General features: G+C 43.3%; 1 protein-coding gene across 2 annotated transcripts; it reads right to left on the bottom strand.

The window, feature by feature from the left end:
• Nucleotides 1-7,543: 7,543 nt before the first annotated feature.
• Nucleotides 7,544-14,625, bottom strand: LOC306776139 (ELAV-like protein 1). Of its 2 annotated transcripts, none has more exons than XM_079266741.1 (8): nucleotides 14,505-14,625; nucleotides 13,841-13,915; nucleotides 13,561-13,632; nucleotides 13,234-13,402; nucleotides 9,566-9,669; nucleotides 8,901-9,066; nucleotides 8,595-8,820; nucleotides 7,544-8,509 (listed from the first exon to the last, which is right to left on the bottom strand). In XM_079266741.1, exons 2-8 carry the CDS (start codon nucleotides 13,874-13,876, stop codon nucleotides 8,191-8,193), a joined length of 1,092 nt encoding a protein of 363 aa, XP_079122867.1. In that variant the 5' UTR covers nucleotides 13,877-13,915; nucleotides 14,505-14,625; the 3' UTR covers nucleotides 7,544-8,190. The 2 variants fall into 2 exon arrangements, with proteins under 2 accessions (XP_079122867.1, XP_079122868.1); XM_079266742.1 differs by having other exon boundaries at nucleotides 8,913-9,066.
• Nucleotides 14,626-18,307: the final 3,682 nt, after the last annotated feature.

Below are 18,307 nucleotides of genomic sequence, written 5' to 3'. Positions count from 1 at the left end.
CTATAGTCAGCGATTGCGGTTCCGAGTCCTACAACATCACAGAATATATTGACCACTTTATTAATCCGCTTTCACAACTCCACCCCGGTTATCTTCAGGACACTTATCACTTCATCAATAAAATTAAAAACCTCCAGGTACCCGGTCATACCTTTCTTTTCACCATTGACATTGAATCTCTGTACACCAATATTGAAACTTCACTTGGCCTCATTGCCATTCAAGACATTTTTAATAAATACCCCAACCCAGATAGACCTGATCTAGAAATAATCCAACTCCTCAACATCACCTTGACTCGGAACGACTTCACATTCAACAATAAACACTATCTCCAGTTGTGCGGGTGTGCTATGGGCCGGAAATACTCTCCGGCGTATGCAAACATCTACCTGGCCCATTGGGAGAGAACGGCCTTTCTCAAACTTCAGCACAAACCCCTCCTCTACTTCCGGTACCTGGATGACATCTTCGGCCTCTGGGATCACACTGAAGAGCACTTTCACACATTTTTGGACATTTTAAATTCTCATCACCCCAAAATAAAACTCAAACATAACCTTCAACACCTTTCGGTTGAGTTCCTGGACACCAGGGTTTTCTTCCAAGAATCCAGCGACCAGAACAAAACCCTGGCCACGAAAGTTCACTTTAAGGAAACAGACCGCCACGCCCTCCTCCATAAATCCAGTTATCACCCCAAACACACCTACAGAGGTCTCATCAAGTCTCAGCTGATCCGGTTCCACAGGATCTGTACCCTCCCGGGCCATGTGGAGGAGGCAACCAGCACCCTTTTTGGCGCATTGAGACTCAGGGGTTACTCGAAGCGCTTCCTGAGAACGATTAAGGCGGAGGTCGCCGACACCTTCAGAGGCGGCACCGACACCCCACCACCGCCTGCCCAGTCCCTCGTCCCCTTGATTTTAACCTTTTCAGAGGCTACCCACAACTTACTCAAGACCATCAAGAGCAATTTTCAGGGGGCGAGGGAACACTGTGCCGCCCTGGAGGACAGCCGTGTGATCTCCGCCTTTCGTAGAAATAAAAATCTCAAAGACATCCTGGTCCACACTGACCTTAATAAGAAAGCGACCAGGAGGGAGGCGCTTCGAGGTTCGGAGATCGGTTTTATGCGTCTCCCCCACGTTTTTAACCCCCAGAGTCGACTCGGTTTTAACTTGGGGCAGGCCCTGCCACCCACAGCATCAAATGTGGTGTATGCTCTTAGATGCGGGGCCTGCCACAAACTATACGTGGGGGAGACAAAGAATGAGCTGCATCTTAGAATTAAGCAGCATTTTTATATGATCAATAGTGGGAATGGCACGAGCGTCCTATATGCACATTTTAAACTCCATGGCTCACATGGTCTCCAAAGTGTGGGCCTGGAGAGCAGCGGGCAGTGGAGCGGGGCACAGCGGCAAGCAGCGGAGAGGAAATGGATCCACAGACTGGGTACTATAGACCCTCACGGGCTGAATGAAAAATACTAATTCCCAGTCTGTTTTTATTGGAGCCTCGCCTGCCATCCCTTTGTCCCCTCTCTCACCCCCATCACATCTCCACCATGGTGTTTATCTTATATTATATACATGTTTATTTATTTATTTATATTTTATATATTTATACTTGTCTTTCACGTGTGGTTTTAATATATTATGCATGTTTTTATTCACCCGTTTAACTATTTTAATTGTGTATTATTGTTAAATTATTTATTTATATTTTTAATTATCTGATTATTTATTTATTTATTTTAAATCTTCCCATGTTGGAGATGCACCCTATGTCCTTCCCTCCCCCCACAGGCAGACGAGGCCCACTTTTTAGACTTCCAACCGTGTGGCTGAAGCTGGATGGGGTTATTTGGCATAATTTTAGACATTTTTCCGTTTTTGTATGTTTTTACATTTTAAAGCACTTGTAGCAATTAAAAGCACTTATCTATTTATTTATTTTTTATCTTTTATTTAATTTTTTTAAGTTTTAGATGTGTGTGTGTGTTTACTTACATTTAGTATATGTTAAATTATCTTTTTATATTTATATAATTATTGTGCCTTTTAACCTCCCTTCCCCTTTTAGCATCTCCTCTCCGTCTGTCCCGCTGGCGGTTGCTCTGCTGTCAGGCTGTTTTTAATAAAATTGTTTAATTGTTTTTTATTTCTTAAGGTTTTTTAAAGCCTTTTTTAAGGACGGCCCCCTTGTGCCAGTGCCCCTCGTGGCCCTCTTAGGAGGGCCCCGCTTTTAACCAAACCTAACCCTAACCCTAACCCTAACCCCTAAACCCTAACCCTAACCCTAACCCTAACCCTAACCCCTAACCCTAAACCCTAACCCTAACCCTAACCCTAACCCCTAACCCTAACCCTAACCCTAACCCCTAACCCCTAACCCTAACCCTAACCCTAACCCTAACCCTAACCCCTAACCCCTAACCCTAACCCTAACCCTAACCCTAACCCTAACCCTAACCCCTAACCCTAACCCTAACCCTAACCCTAACCCTAACCCTAACCCTAACCCCTAACCCTAACCCTAACCCTAACCCTAACCCTAACCCTAACCCTAACCCTAACCCTAACCCTAACCCTAACCCTAACCCCCTAACCCTAAACCCTAACCCTAACCCTAACCCTAACCCCCTAACCCTAACCCTAACCCTAACCCCTAACCCCTAACCCCTAACCCTAACCCTAACCCTAACCCTAACCCCCCTCCTCCATCAACACACTGCGGGACATCATATCGAAGGTCCCGCCAACGGAGGAGGCTGCTTCCCTTGGTCCGCTCTCCCTCCAGGACTTTCCTCCACTCCCAACACCAGCCAACCTACCTTTCCAGCAACCCCACCTTCTTCAACCTTCTCCCCCCTCTTCTTCTCCCCCCACCTCCTTACCTCGCACTCCCTCCTTTTTTCCACCTGCCACTATCCCCACTGCCCGCTCCTCCTCCCCCCACCCACCCCATACTTCCCCACCCCCTCTCTCCCAATCCAATCCCACCTCAACTCACCGAGACCTCTGTACCCCTGGAGAGGACACGGGTGGGCCTGATGTGGGGACAGCCCAGCAACCCAGACGCAACCCCGGACGGGAGGTGAAAATACAAGTCCATGCCCTCCCCCAGAGACAGCCCCAACGTCTACTGGCCCCACGGGTTGTCCCTTCCGTCGACCCACCTGCACCCCCCTCCTCCTCTCCCCCCTCCTCCTCACATGTATGCTTACTCAGTAATGTTGCTCTACCATGCAGTAACACAATCTCATCCTCTCCATTGACAGAAATAACACCCGAACAGCAGAGGGAGCCAGTGCTGGTTGCCGTCGGGCCCGCTAACACGCAGGCGGGCACTGAGGTGGACAACGGACTCATGATGATGAAGGGAACAACAAAAAGCGAAAAGCTGACTTCATCCCCAACACCTGAGTTGTCCACCTCAAACCACAGCAGGGGCTCGGCGGTGCCACCTGGCTCCCCAGGACGGCTAGAACCCCACAAACACCCCCACACCCATAGAAAATCACAAGACTGGTCGCTGGACGTGCGGAAGACGACCCTGATTATTGGGGACTCGAACCTCGCACGCATCCCAACATTTAGACATCCACACATACAGATAGATAGTTACCCCGGAGCCACCCTTTACCATATCGCAGACGTATTTAAGAAACTCCCTCCCCAGTTAGACACAGTACACATCATTCTCTCAATAGGCCTCAATAACTGTTTGGCAGAGAACCATCTCCTCACCATGCAAAAACAACTCGGACATCTGTGGAGGACCAGCCAACTCACTTTTCCCAACGCCACCATCTACATCCCAATTATCAACTTTTCGGACACACTGACACCCAGCAAACAAACACTTCTCACCCAGTTTAACACTTTCATTGCTAACAAATACAACTTCATTCCGGAAATTAACCCACTTCTCTTTCACGTCAACCCAAAAGATGGCATTCACTGGACAGCGGAGACGGTCGGAGTGTTGCTCAGGTACTGGAAGCAACATTTAAACATGTAACTGGGGAGGAATGTAATCATACATCTCCCCATACCTCCAATATCACCAACCTCTGTTCTACCTTCTCCCTCACGGCCGCACAGCTGGAGATACTGGAAAAAGGTCTCACTTTCATTCCCACACCAAGACCTCCCACCCGACCGGAGCTCAGGGGGGATCTCCACACCTTTCACAGGAGGCTGAAACTGATCGACCACTTCTGGGGAGCACAGGGGCGGGAGCCTGTACCCTTCACTGGACCGTCCATCTGGGAACCACGCTCGGACACCATCTCACCAGTAATCACACAATTAATTCACATGAATTTACAAACACTCACACGATGGCGTCCCCCTACACACACGCAATCCAACATTAGCCAGGAACATCAACGCATCATTAAAACACTAAGTAACAACAAACACATAGTCATCAAACCAGCAGATAAAGGGGGACAAATAGTTTTACAGGACAGACACAACTACATTTTAGAAGCCGAAAGACAGTTAAATGACAACACATACTATAAACCACTTACACATTCTATACAACTAGAAACACAACAACTGGTAAGGAACATTACACATAGTCTACACCATAACAAACATATCACTGCAAAACAAAAGCAATACCTGGACGGTCCAGATGAACCCAGGCCTCGCCTCTTCTACCTTCTCCCCAAGATCCACAAGCCTCCTGGGACGTGGACGGTCCCCTCTGTTGTTCCGGTCGGCCGCCCCATTGTCAGTGACTGTAGCTCCGAAACATATAGAATAACAGAATACATAGACCATTTCATCAACCCACTCTCCAGACTTCATCCCAGTTATCTTCAAGACACCTACCAGTTTGTTAATAAAATAAAAAACCTTCAAGTACCCGGTCACACTTTCCTTTTTTCCATAGACATAGACTCCCTTTATACGAATATTGAAACACCACTCGGCCTTGCTGCCATTCAACACATTTTCAATAAACACCCAGATCCAGCCAGACCCGACAAAGAAATCATACAGTTACTACAAATCACCCTCACCAGAAATGACTTCAAGTTCAACAATAAACACTATCTCCAGCTGTGTGGCTGTGCAATGGGCCGGAAATACTCACCATCGTATGCTGACATCTACCTGGCCCATTGGGAGGAGGAGGCCTTCACCAAAATGCAATATAAACCCCTCCTGTACTTCCGGTACCTGGACGACATCTTCGGCCTCTGGAATCACACAGAACAGGACTTTCATACATTTCTGGACACCCTCAACTCACATCATCCCAGGATCAAACTCAAACACAATATCCAGGCAGACACGGTCGAGTTCCTCGACACACGGGTCTTCTTCCGTGACTCCGGCGACCAGCAGAAAACACTAGCCACTAGGGTATATTTTAAGGACACTGACCGCCATGCACTCCTTCACAAGTCGAGCTATCACCCCAAGCACACGTACAGAGGTCTCATCAAATCCCAGCTGATCCGCTTCCACAGAATCTGCACCTTCCCGGAGCATGTGGAGGAGGCTACCAGCACCCTCTTTGGTGCGTTGAGGCTCAGGGGTTACTCGAAGCGCTTCCTCAGAAGTACTAAGGCGGAGGTAGCCGGCACCTTCAACAACAACACCCAGGTGCGTCCGTCCGACCTATCCCTTGTCCCCTTAATTACAACCTTCTCAGATGGGACACACAACTTTCTAAAGACACTGAGAAGCAACTTCCAGGGGACGAGGGAGGACTGTGCCGCCCTGGTTGGGTGCCGGATGATCTCCGCCTTTCGTAGGAATAAAAACCTAAAGGATATCCTGGTCCACACTGACCTGAACAAAACAGAGACCAGGAGGGAGGCGCTTCGAGGTTCGGAGATCGGTTTTATGCGTCTCCCCCACGTTTTTAACCCCCAGAGCAAACTCGGTTTTAACTTGGGGCAGGCCCTGCCACCCACAGCATCGAATGTGGTTTATGCTCTTAGATGCGGGGCCTGCCACAAACTATACGTGGGGGAGACAAAGAATGAGCTGCACCTTAGAATTAAGCAGCATTTTTATATGATCAATAGTGGGAATGGTACGAGCGTCCTATATGCACATTTTAAACTCCATGGCTCACATGGTCTCCAAAGTGTGGGCCTGGAGAGCAGCGGGCAGTGGAGCGGGGCACAGCGGCAAGCAGCGGAGAGGAAATGGATCCACAGACTGGGTACTATAGACCCTCACGGGCTGAACGAAAAATACTAACTCCCAGTCTGTTTTTATTGGAGCCTCGCCTGCCATCCCTTTGTCCCTTCTCTCACCCCCATTACATCTCCAGCAGGGTATTTATCTTATATTATATACATGTTTATTTATTTATTTATATTTTATATATTTATACTTGTCTTTCACGTTTGGTTTTAATATATTATGCATGTTTTTATTCACCCGCTTAACGATTTTAATTGTGTATTATTGTTAAATTATTTATTTATATTTTTAATTATCTGATTATTTATTTTAAATCTTCCCATGTTGGAGATGCACCCTATGTCCTTCCCTCCCCCCACAGGCAGACGAGGCCCATTTTTTAGATTCCCAACCGTGTGGCTGAAGTTGGAGAGGGTTATTTGGCATAATTTTAGACATGTTTCCAATTTTGTATGTTTTTTTACATTTTAAAGCACTTAATTTTTAAAAGCACTTATCTATTTATTTATTTTTTTAAAGTTTTAGATGTGTGTGTGTGTTTACATTTATTATATGTTAAATTATCTTTTTATATTTATATAATTATTGTGCCTTTTAACCTCCCTTCCCCTTTTAGCATCTCCTCTCCGTCTGTCCCGCTGGCGGTTGCTCTGCTGTCAGGCTGTTTTTAATAAAATTGTTTAATTGTTTTTTAATTGTTTTTTATTAGGGTTTTTTTTAAAGCCTTTTTAAAGGACAGCCCCCTTGTGCCAGTGCCCCTCGTGGCCCTCTTAGGAGGGCCCCGCTCTTAACTAACCCTAACCCTAACCCTAACCCTAACCCGCATCATTAAAACACTTAGCAACAACAAACACATAGTCATCAAACCAGCAGATAAAGGGGGACAAATAGTTTTACAGGACAGACACAACTACATTTTAGAAGCCGAAAGACAGTTAAATGACAACACATACTATAAACCACTTACACATTCTATACAACTAGAAACACAACAACTTGTAAGGAACATTACACATAGTCTACACCATAACAAACATATCACTGCAAAACAAAAACAATACCTGGACGGTCCAGATGAACCCAGGCCTCGCCTCTTCTACCTTCTCCCCAAGATCCCCTAACCCTAACCCTAACCTAACCCTAACCCTAGTTTGTGGCATTCTCCTTACCTAACCCTAACCCTAACCCCAACCCCAACCCTGCCAGTGCCCCTCGTGGCCCTCTTAGGAGGGCCCTGCTCTTACCTAACCCTAACCCAACCCTAACCCTCAACATCAGAGAAAATAAGACTACTTTTCTTCAAAAGCAGAAAAGGTTTCATGTCCATAAATGTAAAAACACTCAATAACTGCAGAAAGTTGTATACGAGTACTTTTATTTGTGAATAAAGTCCAACATCACAATAGAGCTGCAATCCTTAAACAGAATACAAATGAAAATCCCAAAGAGAAAACTACACATGTGAACAGTACTTCAGGTGTTTTTTATTAACCTGGAGGCAATTTGTAAAAATATGAAACAAAAAAGTTTGTTCAAACACAACAAACTGTGACCAGGACTCCTCTCCTGCATGCTTATTGGCCGAGAGAGCTGTCAATCAGCTGACAGGCAACTCATTTTGAAAAATTGCGACAAAAACATGTTGTAAACATTTCAATCTGTCTGATGAACCGTAATAATCAAGATGTTATTCTAACACGATGTCTGCAGGGCGGAGGACGAACATTAAAAGAGCGTTTAAAGTTTCTCTTGTTGACTACGTTACAGAACCGTCTGCATGTTTTCTGTTCGGACAGTTACCAAAGCAGAACATCATTAACAACTGGGGTTACATTGGTAACCACACTCACTCGCCGCCATCTTGGATCAATACTCACAATATTCAGTGAAACAACGTCCACATTTGACAGAAACAAGTGATGTCATACAGCCTGAAAAAAAGGGCATGCTAGGAGAGAAAAAAGAAATTCACATCGACACAAAAAAAACTGGAAATTGCCCCCCCCTACTTGTGTCCCTTACTGGTCTTGAAAGACACCTGCAGGACTTTATCTCCCAGTCGGTACCCGTTCAGGCTGTGGATCGCCATGGCAGCCTCCTCGTAGTTCGTCATGGTGACGAACCCGAAGCCTTTGCACTTGTTGGTGTTGAAATCTCGGATCACTTTCACGTTGACGACGGCGCCGAACGGCCCGAACATCTGCCACAGGATGGCCTCGTCTGCATCCTGACCCAGATTATAGATGAAGATACACCAACCACCAGAAGGACTGCCAGAGACTCCGCCTCCTCCGCCCATGTGGTCCACGCTCATCGGAGAAAACCTGGAACAAAACAGGAAGTATGATTAACATTGAACCTGGTTAGTAATCCGATTACTTTGGTCAGAAAACAGACAGGTGAGCGTACCTGAACCTCTGGGCCTGGTGATGCACCGGACCTCCGAAGCGCCGTGATTGGCCGTGGTACATCTGTGACATCATCTGAGAGTTCCTGGCCTGATTGGGGTTGGCGGCGAACTTGACTGTGATTGGCTCTGAGCTGCCCGGGGGGGTGTGTCCATTCAGGTGCTTGACGGCGTCCTCGGCCTCAGACCTCTTATCGAAGCGGATGAAGGCCACGCCCCTTGACAGACCTGGACAGCCAATAAGATCATGAGGTAAGATATATATACAGCAGCAGTGAAGTAATGTGATCGAGCTCATGACTGATTACCGAGCTCGTTACCGGAGGCCTGGTCCACCAGCACTCTGGAGTTGATGATGTGTCCAAAGCGAGTGAACATGTCTTCCAAGTCCTGCTGACTCAGCGTCCTCGGCAGGCCGCTAATGTACAAGTTAGCATCTTTGATCATGTCGGAACTCGGCCGCGCAAAGGAAACCTGCAGGGAGGAAACAGGAAGTGTTTCAGTCTGTTGTCTTCACAACGAGAGAATAAAGAATCAAATAAAAAACACTGAACAATAAATACAGTTACAGCCAGTCTTTAAATAAAATCCCGAGATATTTTAAATAAGTCTATGTTCAATATAAAAACAAACAAAAATAAAAACATTTGTCCAGATTTCTCCCAAATCCAATACAAACAAAAAGACAAAAAGAAAGCATCCAAAAAGATCATTAGGCACTTTTGTCAAAATAAAAGCATAAATTTATGCAAAGAAAACTTGCACATTGTCACACTGAACTGAAGAAATTCACAGATTCAGTGTCAACATGTGCCGATATAAAAAATACAGGGTTAGAATAATAAGTCAGAGAAACAAACAGCAGTGTTTTAAAATACCTTCAACCGTCAGACAGTTTGCAGGATAGAAAGCAACAACAGCCTCTACTGTCCAGGAACATAAGAGAAAATAAAGAGCACCTGTTGCACATTACCTTGATAGTTTTAGACTGTAGCCTCAGGCCATTGAGGGTACTGATAGCCCTCTCTGCATCATTAGGGTTAACAAAGTTAACAAAGCCGTAACCTAAACTGTGGCCTAGAGAAACACAAAGGAAAACAACAAAATAAAAGAATAAAACTCTGTGGATATTCAAAAATAGACAAGAAATCAGTTGAAAACTCTCCATACAGTGTTCGAAAAGTGTGGACATGACGTTCTTCTGAACAAACCCAGAAAACCCAGAACGAACACTAAAACGTTTAGTCAGAGTGAGACCTCCTGTCCAAACATTCAAGTGACCAATCAGGGTGCAGCATGACTTTGTGACTCTGGTGGTGAGATCCTCATGTTTGTAGAGTGGTTTATGGTCTAGGGCAGGGGTATTCAAGTCAATTTACAAAAGGTCCAGATTGAGAAAATGTCCTCGGGCAAAGGTCCGGAACATTACAATAATATCTAACTTGTGCTATTTAGTGCCATATATGTGTATATACGTATGCATATATGACTGCAAGAAGCCTAGCAGTAGTAACAACGTCTCTGTGTCGTCAACTGTCAAATCAAATAAAGAAAGTACACATCAATTACATTTGAACAATTATTATTCTGTTTTCAAATTGAACTGGATGGATTATAAATAAGACAGAAATACATAAATAAATGTTCTTCTCATTTCAAGTACAATAAGAGCTGGAATAAAGAATAACTGATTAAACAGAAAGCTTTTGAAAAATGTGCATCTTAAAATAAAGTAATTCATTTTAGAAAAATGTATTTCACTGAATTGTCCTGCAGATTTAAATTCAGTTCATTCATGTGTGAAGTGATGTCAATCAAAAAAAGACACATTATGTTTCTCATCTTCTAACAAGATAAATCAGTGAGCAGGACTTTGTTATAAACACTTGTTTCAGCTCTATTCTCTCTGTTATCACTGTTGAACAGTGAATTCATGTTAGGATTCTGATCATTTTGGGCTCTGAGGTTTATTTTCTGTGAATTCATTTCAGTTGTGCGATGGTACGTTTGCTCAAAAGAGTTCTTTGTCTCAGTGTTGCTTCATATTACTGCTTTGAATAATCGTCACGGTCTCTAAACATACGAGAGATACTCGCTTTAAACTGTCCGTGGGAAGAATTAAGATAAGACTGTTCATTCTTGGTTATAGACTCTGGTCTCTCTGAACACTTCTCTCTTTGGAGAACATCATGTGAAATAACTTCTGACTCGCGTAATCATTCTCCTACTCTGCTGTCTCTTTCCTCGTCTCAGCCCCGTGTGCATCTCACTCAAGTCAGGAAACGTGGCAGAATACCCATATTTGGTTGACTGAGCTGCATCACGTGATGTGATTTGCACCACTGAACAAATGCCGTAGAGGCTGAAAAAGCTGCGCCAGTTAAAACAGAAATGCTCCGTCAAAATTTAATAATTCTCAATTATCTATCGGTTTTAGGTCCTGCATCCAGATACAACGGCATCTGGGTCCAGGCCGCGGTCCGCCTATTGGGGACCCCTGGTCTAGGGGTTTGGGTGTTAGGATCTAAGGGGTTTGGGTTCAGGGGGTTCACCGTGTGGTGAAAGACTTTCATCAAGACACAATGTTGTATTAACTGCTCCTGAAGCTGCTGTATTAACGACAGGGTCATGGATAAATGTTGATTTATTAAAGCCTGCTCTGCTGCCCCTCTGGTACAAAGAACAAAGTGTTTTAATCATTATTTAAACACATCCTGCTCCTTTGGTAAAACCGTCTATGTAGTTTTTACTTGTTGGACAGACACAGAATAAATAGAGCAGGCGTGTAAAGTAGAGGTCAGAGGAGCAGCTTCAGTTGATTAGAATGTGGCGCTCTGCTAATGCTAAGCGTCCAGTCACTGATGCATGCTGGGAAGATCTTTCTCTGGGACCAGGAGCACTCACTCAGAGTAAACACTCATTGCACAATAGGAATCTTAACATCAGTCAGTCGACAGTTCTCCCGCCTTGTTCAGAACAAAAAGTTGAGGATCATCAAACATTCATTATTAAACATTTACAGACATTTTCAAAGCCTGAAAAATAAAATAAAACAGGTGAAAACAGAATTTAAACATTTGTACATCATTAGATTCAGTTAAATTATTAAAAACAAACATTTAATCTGGGGTTGGACGATATGATGTTCATGCAGAAAATACTTCACTGCAGTCTCTCTGCCTTTAATACCAATCATCAGATACATGTTAAAAAATGAATTTTTTATATATAAATATATATAAAAAATGAATTTTTTATATTTATATATATATATATATATATAAAAAATGAATTTTTTATATATATATATATATATATAAAAAATGAATTTTTTATATTTATATATATATATATATATATATATATATATATATATATATATATATATATATATATATATATATATATATATATAAAATGAATTTTTTATATTTATATATATATATATATATATATATATATAAAATGAATTTTTTATATTTATATATATATATATATATATATATATATATATATATGTGTATATAAAAATTCATTTTTAAAAAAAAATTCATTTTTTATATATATATATATATATATATAAATATATATATAAAAAATTCATTTTATATATATATATATATATATATATATATATATATATATATATATATATATATATATATGAGATTACTGTATTATGATGTGTGTGTATACATATATATATATCCCAGCACTGATTGAATAACACTCACACTGAAGTCATTTAACCTGGTGTGAAAAATAACAATTACAACAATGCAGAAAAGAAAAATATTCAGATATAGTTCAGACAAAAATCACAGAACGTACTTTAAATGAATACCATGAGATCTTAATAAAAACAAAACTTAAATAAAAAAAACTAAAATCAGCTGATCCTCAATAAAAACATTTAAAAAGACAAACTTCAGAAATAAAACAGCTGCTGGAGAGTACACAGAAAACACTGCATATAGTAGTAAAACTAGTACTACTGCTGATAATACTATTACTACAACTACTTCAAAGTAGTATTATCAAATAGCCTTTTGTGTACCAAGTAAGTTTTACTTGAAATATTAGTACTGTGGTAGAATGACTGTTCCAATCTTTGTACTATACTATTCCTCAGTAATTCTGTGTATTTGTATGAATTAGCACTCAGCAGATAAAGTAGTAGTAAAGTGGTACTGCAGTAGTACTGATGCTCGGTAGAACTGCAGTAGTACTCCATAGCTTCGTAGTAATCAGCGTTTGTGTTCATCGCAGCCGGAGAGGAACTCTGTGATGCATAGAGCCAAAAGTGCTGCAACACGTCACCTTCAGGTATTTAAACAATTAAAGGTCTTCATTTACAATTATGCTGTTATTCTACAGTTTCAATGGTTAATGACTAAAACACTTTCCAAAAGGGTTGCTGTGTTTTATGCATGTCTGGAATCCCAACGGTTCAAACGAAATCCAACAACGAATATCACAAAATTGGAATCCGAGTACCTCACATACCGACCAATAGTTGTAAATTTGTGTGGAGCCCTGTGTGTAGTATTGCAGTACTAGGCGTCTGTAGACTCTGTAGAACGAGAGCATACTTTTGGGCGTTCAGCAGTAGCACTGCAGAAGTACTACGGGGAGAGTTACCTGCTACTTTGTCCCTGATGAGTTTGGCGGACTCGACGTCGCCCACGCTGCTGAAGAGACTGCGCAGTTCGTCTTGACTCATGCTCTGCGGCAGATAGTTAACGATCAGGTTCGTTCTGGAGTCGTCATCCTCCATCATCTGCTCGCAGTATCCGTTATCATACAGCTCCTGAGACACAAACACTCCTTTATTACATCAACAGACCTGCTGATACCACAATGGAACACTTGTAAACTCAAACTAACGACAATACAACATAACTTATGACAGTTCAGAGTCAGCACATGAATACAAACAGATTCGGCCAATCAGAGGGCAGCTGTCACCTTTCCAGAGGCTCCTTTAGAGGCGTGTTGACCATCTCTGACATCACTCTGAGACGTCTGAACCTCACACACCTGGAAAAACACACGAGTGTTACACACTATGTCATACATGATAAAACACACACCAACGGGAACAGAGTCTGTACTGGTACGGGAAAGGAGTCGGCACATGTACGGGTACAGAAGCGGCTCCATAAAAGAGGCTGACCTGGTGGCTGAAATACCTCCATCTGACTCTGATACGTTATTGATCTGATCAGGAAGTTATTGATCTATTTACCTTTAGGTACCTGATGTGTCCTCGTCTTAATGCCATGGAAACGACTCGGGTGGTTCACTGTCTGAGAGAAAGCAGCTGTCAGCAGGTGAGGAAGAGGAGATGGTGAGGAAGAGAAGAACTAAAAGGTCAGCGTGATCATATGAACTTAATGAAATACCTGCTGATTAATCAACATCACTTACATCTATTCACCTCGTGATATATATATATATATATATATATATATATATATATATATATATATATATATATATATATATATATATATTAACCAGAATGAGGGTATTTTCCACGAAGCATCGACTTTCATCTGAAGCAGCTTAACATTTGATACATTAACGTTACGTTGTAAACTGCTTGTCAACTTTGAACCTACGGACCTAAAACGGGAGCGATCCGGACCAAACCCGGGTCACACGGACAGATACATATTATATGTTACCACTAACCTACTAACTCTTTGATTGGTAATCGTTGATTTGAGTTCAAACCGATGAGAATGTGACGATACTGAGCTACATGCTAACTAGTTACTAGCCACCAGCTAGCCACATGTTAGCACCACACAAAGAGGCTAAGCAGCTAATGGCGCTGAGTGTTTCAGCGGGAGATAACGTCATCTATAATATATAACCCTAACCATAGCTGGCGTCACAGTTCTTACCTGTAACAGGTGACAGACGGTATGGATGATCTGATATCGATCCACGAACAAACCGGCTCTAAAAACGGAAGATTATCTGTTTCGTGTTAGCTGATCAGCGCTCCCGCTCCGCACAAAGAACCAACGAGAAGTCTGATGAAGTCTCGCGATACCACGTAGTCTTCTTCTTCTGTGTCAGTAGTGTGAACACCGCCACCTGCTGGACTCCGCCTGAAACACTCTTATTTACTGCAACGCTTTATAAAGGCGCTCTAATATTTTTATTTATTTATAAATGGAGCTCACAAGACGATTAACATTGAAATATGAATATATACCTGAATCACAGCTCTCCATTAATCACAATATTTAGTGTCCTTTTAAATGTTATAATAATATTCATTCAGAGAGATAAGTGTGAATCTCTTGTTCAGTCATACTTCAGTTTAACCCTAACCCACAGACCTGGATCCATAGTGGACCAGGATCCAGCTGCACTTGATGGGCGGAGAGCAGGACAGAGATCAGGACTCTGGTGGACCAGAGGAGGAGGACTGTGTGTTTACGTCATGATGCTTGGTGGATCAGGACTCTGGTGGACCAGGCGTTGCCACGTAAGTGGTTCAGCAAAGTCGATCAAATGTCCTATTAGCAGCCGACATTAACGAGATGATTGATGTCAGGCTATCTCGGTTCCTGCGAGGCTGATCCTCTCAAACAGTCTCGTTAATTCGAAACAGACGATCGGGATCAGGATGATTGCGCGTGCTCGTCCCACTTCAAAAGGGGGAAGCGTCGATCACCGAAACCATGATGTTCTAACAGTACAATGTTAAATAAAGTCAAAGAAAGAGCCTCTTTTTACTCCGCTGACGAGCAGGAGATGATCATGAACGCATATGAGGATTTCAAGACCGTAATCACGGCAAAACAGCGCCAAGAGGACATGAGAGCAAGTCCACACTAAGCACACACACATGACTCAGAATGCTGAGTCAGCACAATATGTGCCATGGTGACGTCATGAACACATCCATAAGTTTATTAAGCGCCAAATCAACTTGACCAACAGCGCGGCATGCAGCGGCTTTCCCCATGTTCTCCGCATCGCCGACACTACAACAACGCAGCACTCGCACAACAGCTCAAGGCTGCATCCAGTCTGTGGGACAGGCAGTGTGGTGTTCAATGTCTGCTCCAGAAGCTCTGGAAAGAAATGATTCCTTGTGGGCAGAATGGACAGCGCTCGTATAGGAAGTCATCGTGATGTGATGACGGATCTTGGCGATGTGGAAGAAGTCTCTCCCTATAAAACGCTCATCTAACTAATATCCTCCTTCATCAGTGGATCTCTGAGGAAGGGAGCTGCACATTAATGCAATAGAGGCTTCTTAGTTTGCTCCGCTGCTTTTAAGGATCACGTGTGTCCAGCGGCGGCTGGTGGAACATGTTCTAGGGCTGTCCTATCAATTTCAGCAAACATCCCAGTATGATTTAATGCAAAGAAAATTAAGTATCAAACACGCATTATTACTTGACAGTTAAATATTTAACATGTATTCCAACACGAAAACAATCAGTAAATAACACATATATAACATAATATAACATGTTCATTTATTGAGATGCCCCTATGGACCTTGTTATAGGCGGTAAAGATCAGGAGAATTAACATGAAGTGTAATTATGAATACTGATGTTAAATTAAGCTATGATGAGTTTCACTGTTAATTTAACATCTCTATTACATGTTGATGCATCCATGATCAAGTTAAGCAGATGAGACTGAGGACAACTATGTAGAAGAAAAGATGTTCACTTTGTCTAATATGTAGCTTGACAGAGTTCTCATGTGTGTCCTGGTGTTCTCATGTTTCCTTACCTCCTCATCCCTCACTCCCTACCCTGGTGTTCTCATGTTTCCTTACCTCCTCATCCCTCACTCCCTACCCTGGTGTTCTCATGTTTCCTTACCTCCTCATCCCTCACTCCCTACCCTGGTGTTCTCATGTTTCCTTACCTCCTCATCCCTCACTCCCTACCCTGGTGTTCTCATGTTTCCTTACCTCCTCATCCCTCACTCTCTACCCTGGTGTTCTCATGTTTCCTTACCTCCTCATCCCTCACTCCCTACCCTGGTGTTCTCATGTTTCCTTACCTCCTCATCCCTCACTCCCTACCCTGGTGTTCTCATGTTTCCTTACCTCCTCATCCCTCACTCCAAACCCTGGTGTTCTCATGTTTCCTTACCTCCTCATCCCTCACTCCCTACCCTGGTGTTCTCATGTTTCCTTACCTCCTCATCCCTCACTCCCTACCCTGGTGTTCTCATGTTTCCTTACCTCCTCATCCCTCACTCCCTACCCTGGTGTTCTCATGTTTCCTTACCTCCTCATCCCTCACTCCCTACCCTGGTGTTCTCATGTTTCCTTACCTCCTCATCCCTCCCTACCCTGGTGTTCTCATGTTTCCTTACCTCCTCATCCCTCACTCCCTACCCTGGTGTTCTCATGTTTCCTTACCTCCTCATCCCTCACTCCCTACCCTGGTGTTCTCATGTTTCCTTACCTCCTCATCCCTCACTCCAAACCCTGGTGTTCTCATGTTTCCTTACCTCCTCATCCCTCACTCCCTACCCTGGTGTTCTCATGTTTCCTTACCTCCTCATCCCTCACTCCCTACCCTGGTGTTCTCATGTTTCCTTACCTCCTCATCCCTCACTCCCTACCCTGGTGTTCTCATGTTTCCTTACCTCCTCATCCCTCACTCCCTACCCTGGTGTTCTCATGTTTCCTTACCTCCTCATCCCTCCCTACCCTGGTGTTCTCATGTTTCCTTACCTCCTCATCCCTCACTCCCTACCCTGGTGTTCTCATGTTTCCTTACCTCCTCATCCCTCACTCCCTACCCTGGTGTTCTCATGTTTCCTTACCTCCTCATCCCTCACTCCCTACCCTGGTGTTCTCATGTTTCCTTACCTCCTCATCCCTCACTCCCTACCCTGGTGTTCTCATGTTTCCTTACCTCCTCATCCCTCACTCCCTAACTGTCCGTGCTGGATCCGTCCCCGATGTTTTAAAAAGCTAAATAAATGATTAGCATGACGTCATGCAGCTAGCTAACCTGTCTGGTGTTCAGCTAGTACAGAAGCTTCATGTACTGCTTCCCTTTCCCGCGAGTCTGCTGTCTGATTGTGAGGTCAGGCTGATCTGATATCAGCTCTTTGGCTGCAGAATCTCCTCAAAGTTCTCCTCTCAAACGGGTCTTGGCTCATGGTGGGGCCATGCCCCATGGCCCTCTATTGACCAGCCGCCACTGCGTGTGTCTCACTTTACATGCATTTCATCAACTCCCATATAACCCCAAGTATATGCGCAAGCGCATTAGACTACCGTATGTGACAGGAGTGGTCATTTTTTCCGGGGGAGTGGCAGCTTATGCAGCTACCTTCACTTAGCCTGCGCTGGAGCAGGGTCAAGCTTATGGATGTGTTGCTATGGTGATTTTGCCGAACTTGCTTCGTGGAACCGAAAAGCCTGATCTACGTCATCTTATCCTGAAGATTATCTGGCTAATTCAGTTAGCCAGATACGAGGAACGGGGCCCAGGACTATGTCGACCAGAGGAGGACTCTTGGTGCTCAAACATATTCAGAGTTGATGGACAATGTTTTCCTCATGTTCAGTTTTTAATGTGAAGATGTTGAACATATTATCTGCTGTTTACATTCATTATGATGCTAATTTAATACATGCACTATAGGAATGTTCTACTATCTTTGTTTTGTTTGCCGTGTGTTTGTTGTGTTACAACTAATTTAGTTA

Source organism: Melanostigma gelatinosum, assembly GCF_949748355.1.
Source record: "Melanostigma gelatinosum genome assembly, chromosome: 4".
NCBI lineage: Eukaryota > Metazoa > Chordata > Actinopteri > Perciformes > Zoarcidae > Melanostigma > Melanostigma gelatinosum.
Note: the sequence above shows the minus strand (reverse complement) of the source record. Positions and strands in the feature narration are given on the sequence as shown.

What these genes read in the sequence shown, in the direction of transcription:
- LOC306776139 (XM_079266741.1), bottom strand. Translation starts at nt 13,876, where the DNA reads ATGGCATTAAGACGAGGACACATCAGGTACCTAAAG. An exon ending in CTAAAGGAGCCTCTGGAAAG is followed by an intron (nt 13,403 to 13,560) that starts GTGACAGCTGCC and finishes TTTGTGTCTCAG; the next exon opens with GAGCTGTATGATAACGGATA. An exon ending in CACCAGGCCCAGAGGTTCAG is followed by an intron (nt 8,510 to 8,594) that starts GTACGCTCACCT and finishes GTTTTGTTCCAG; the next exon opens with GTTTTCTCCGATGAGCGTGG.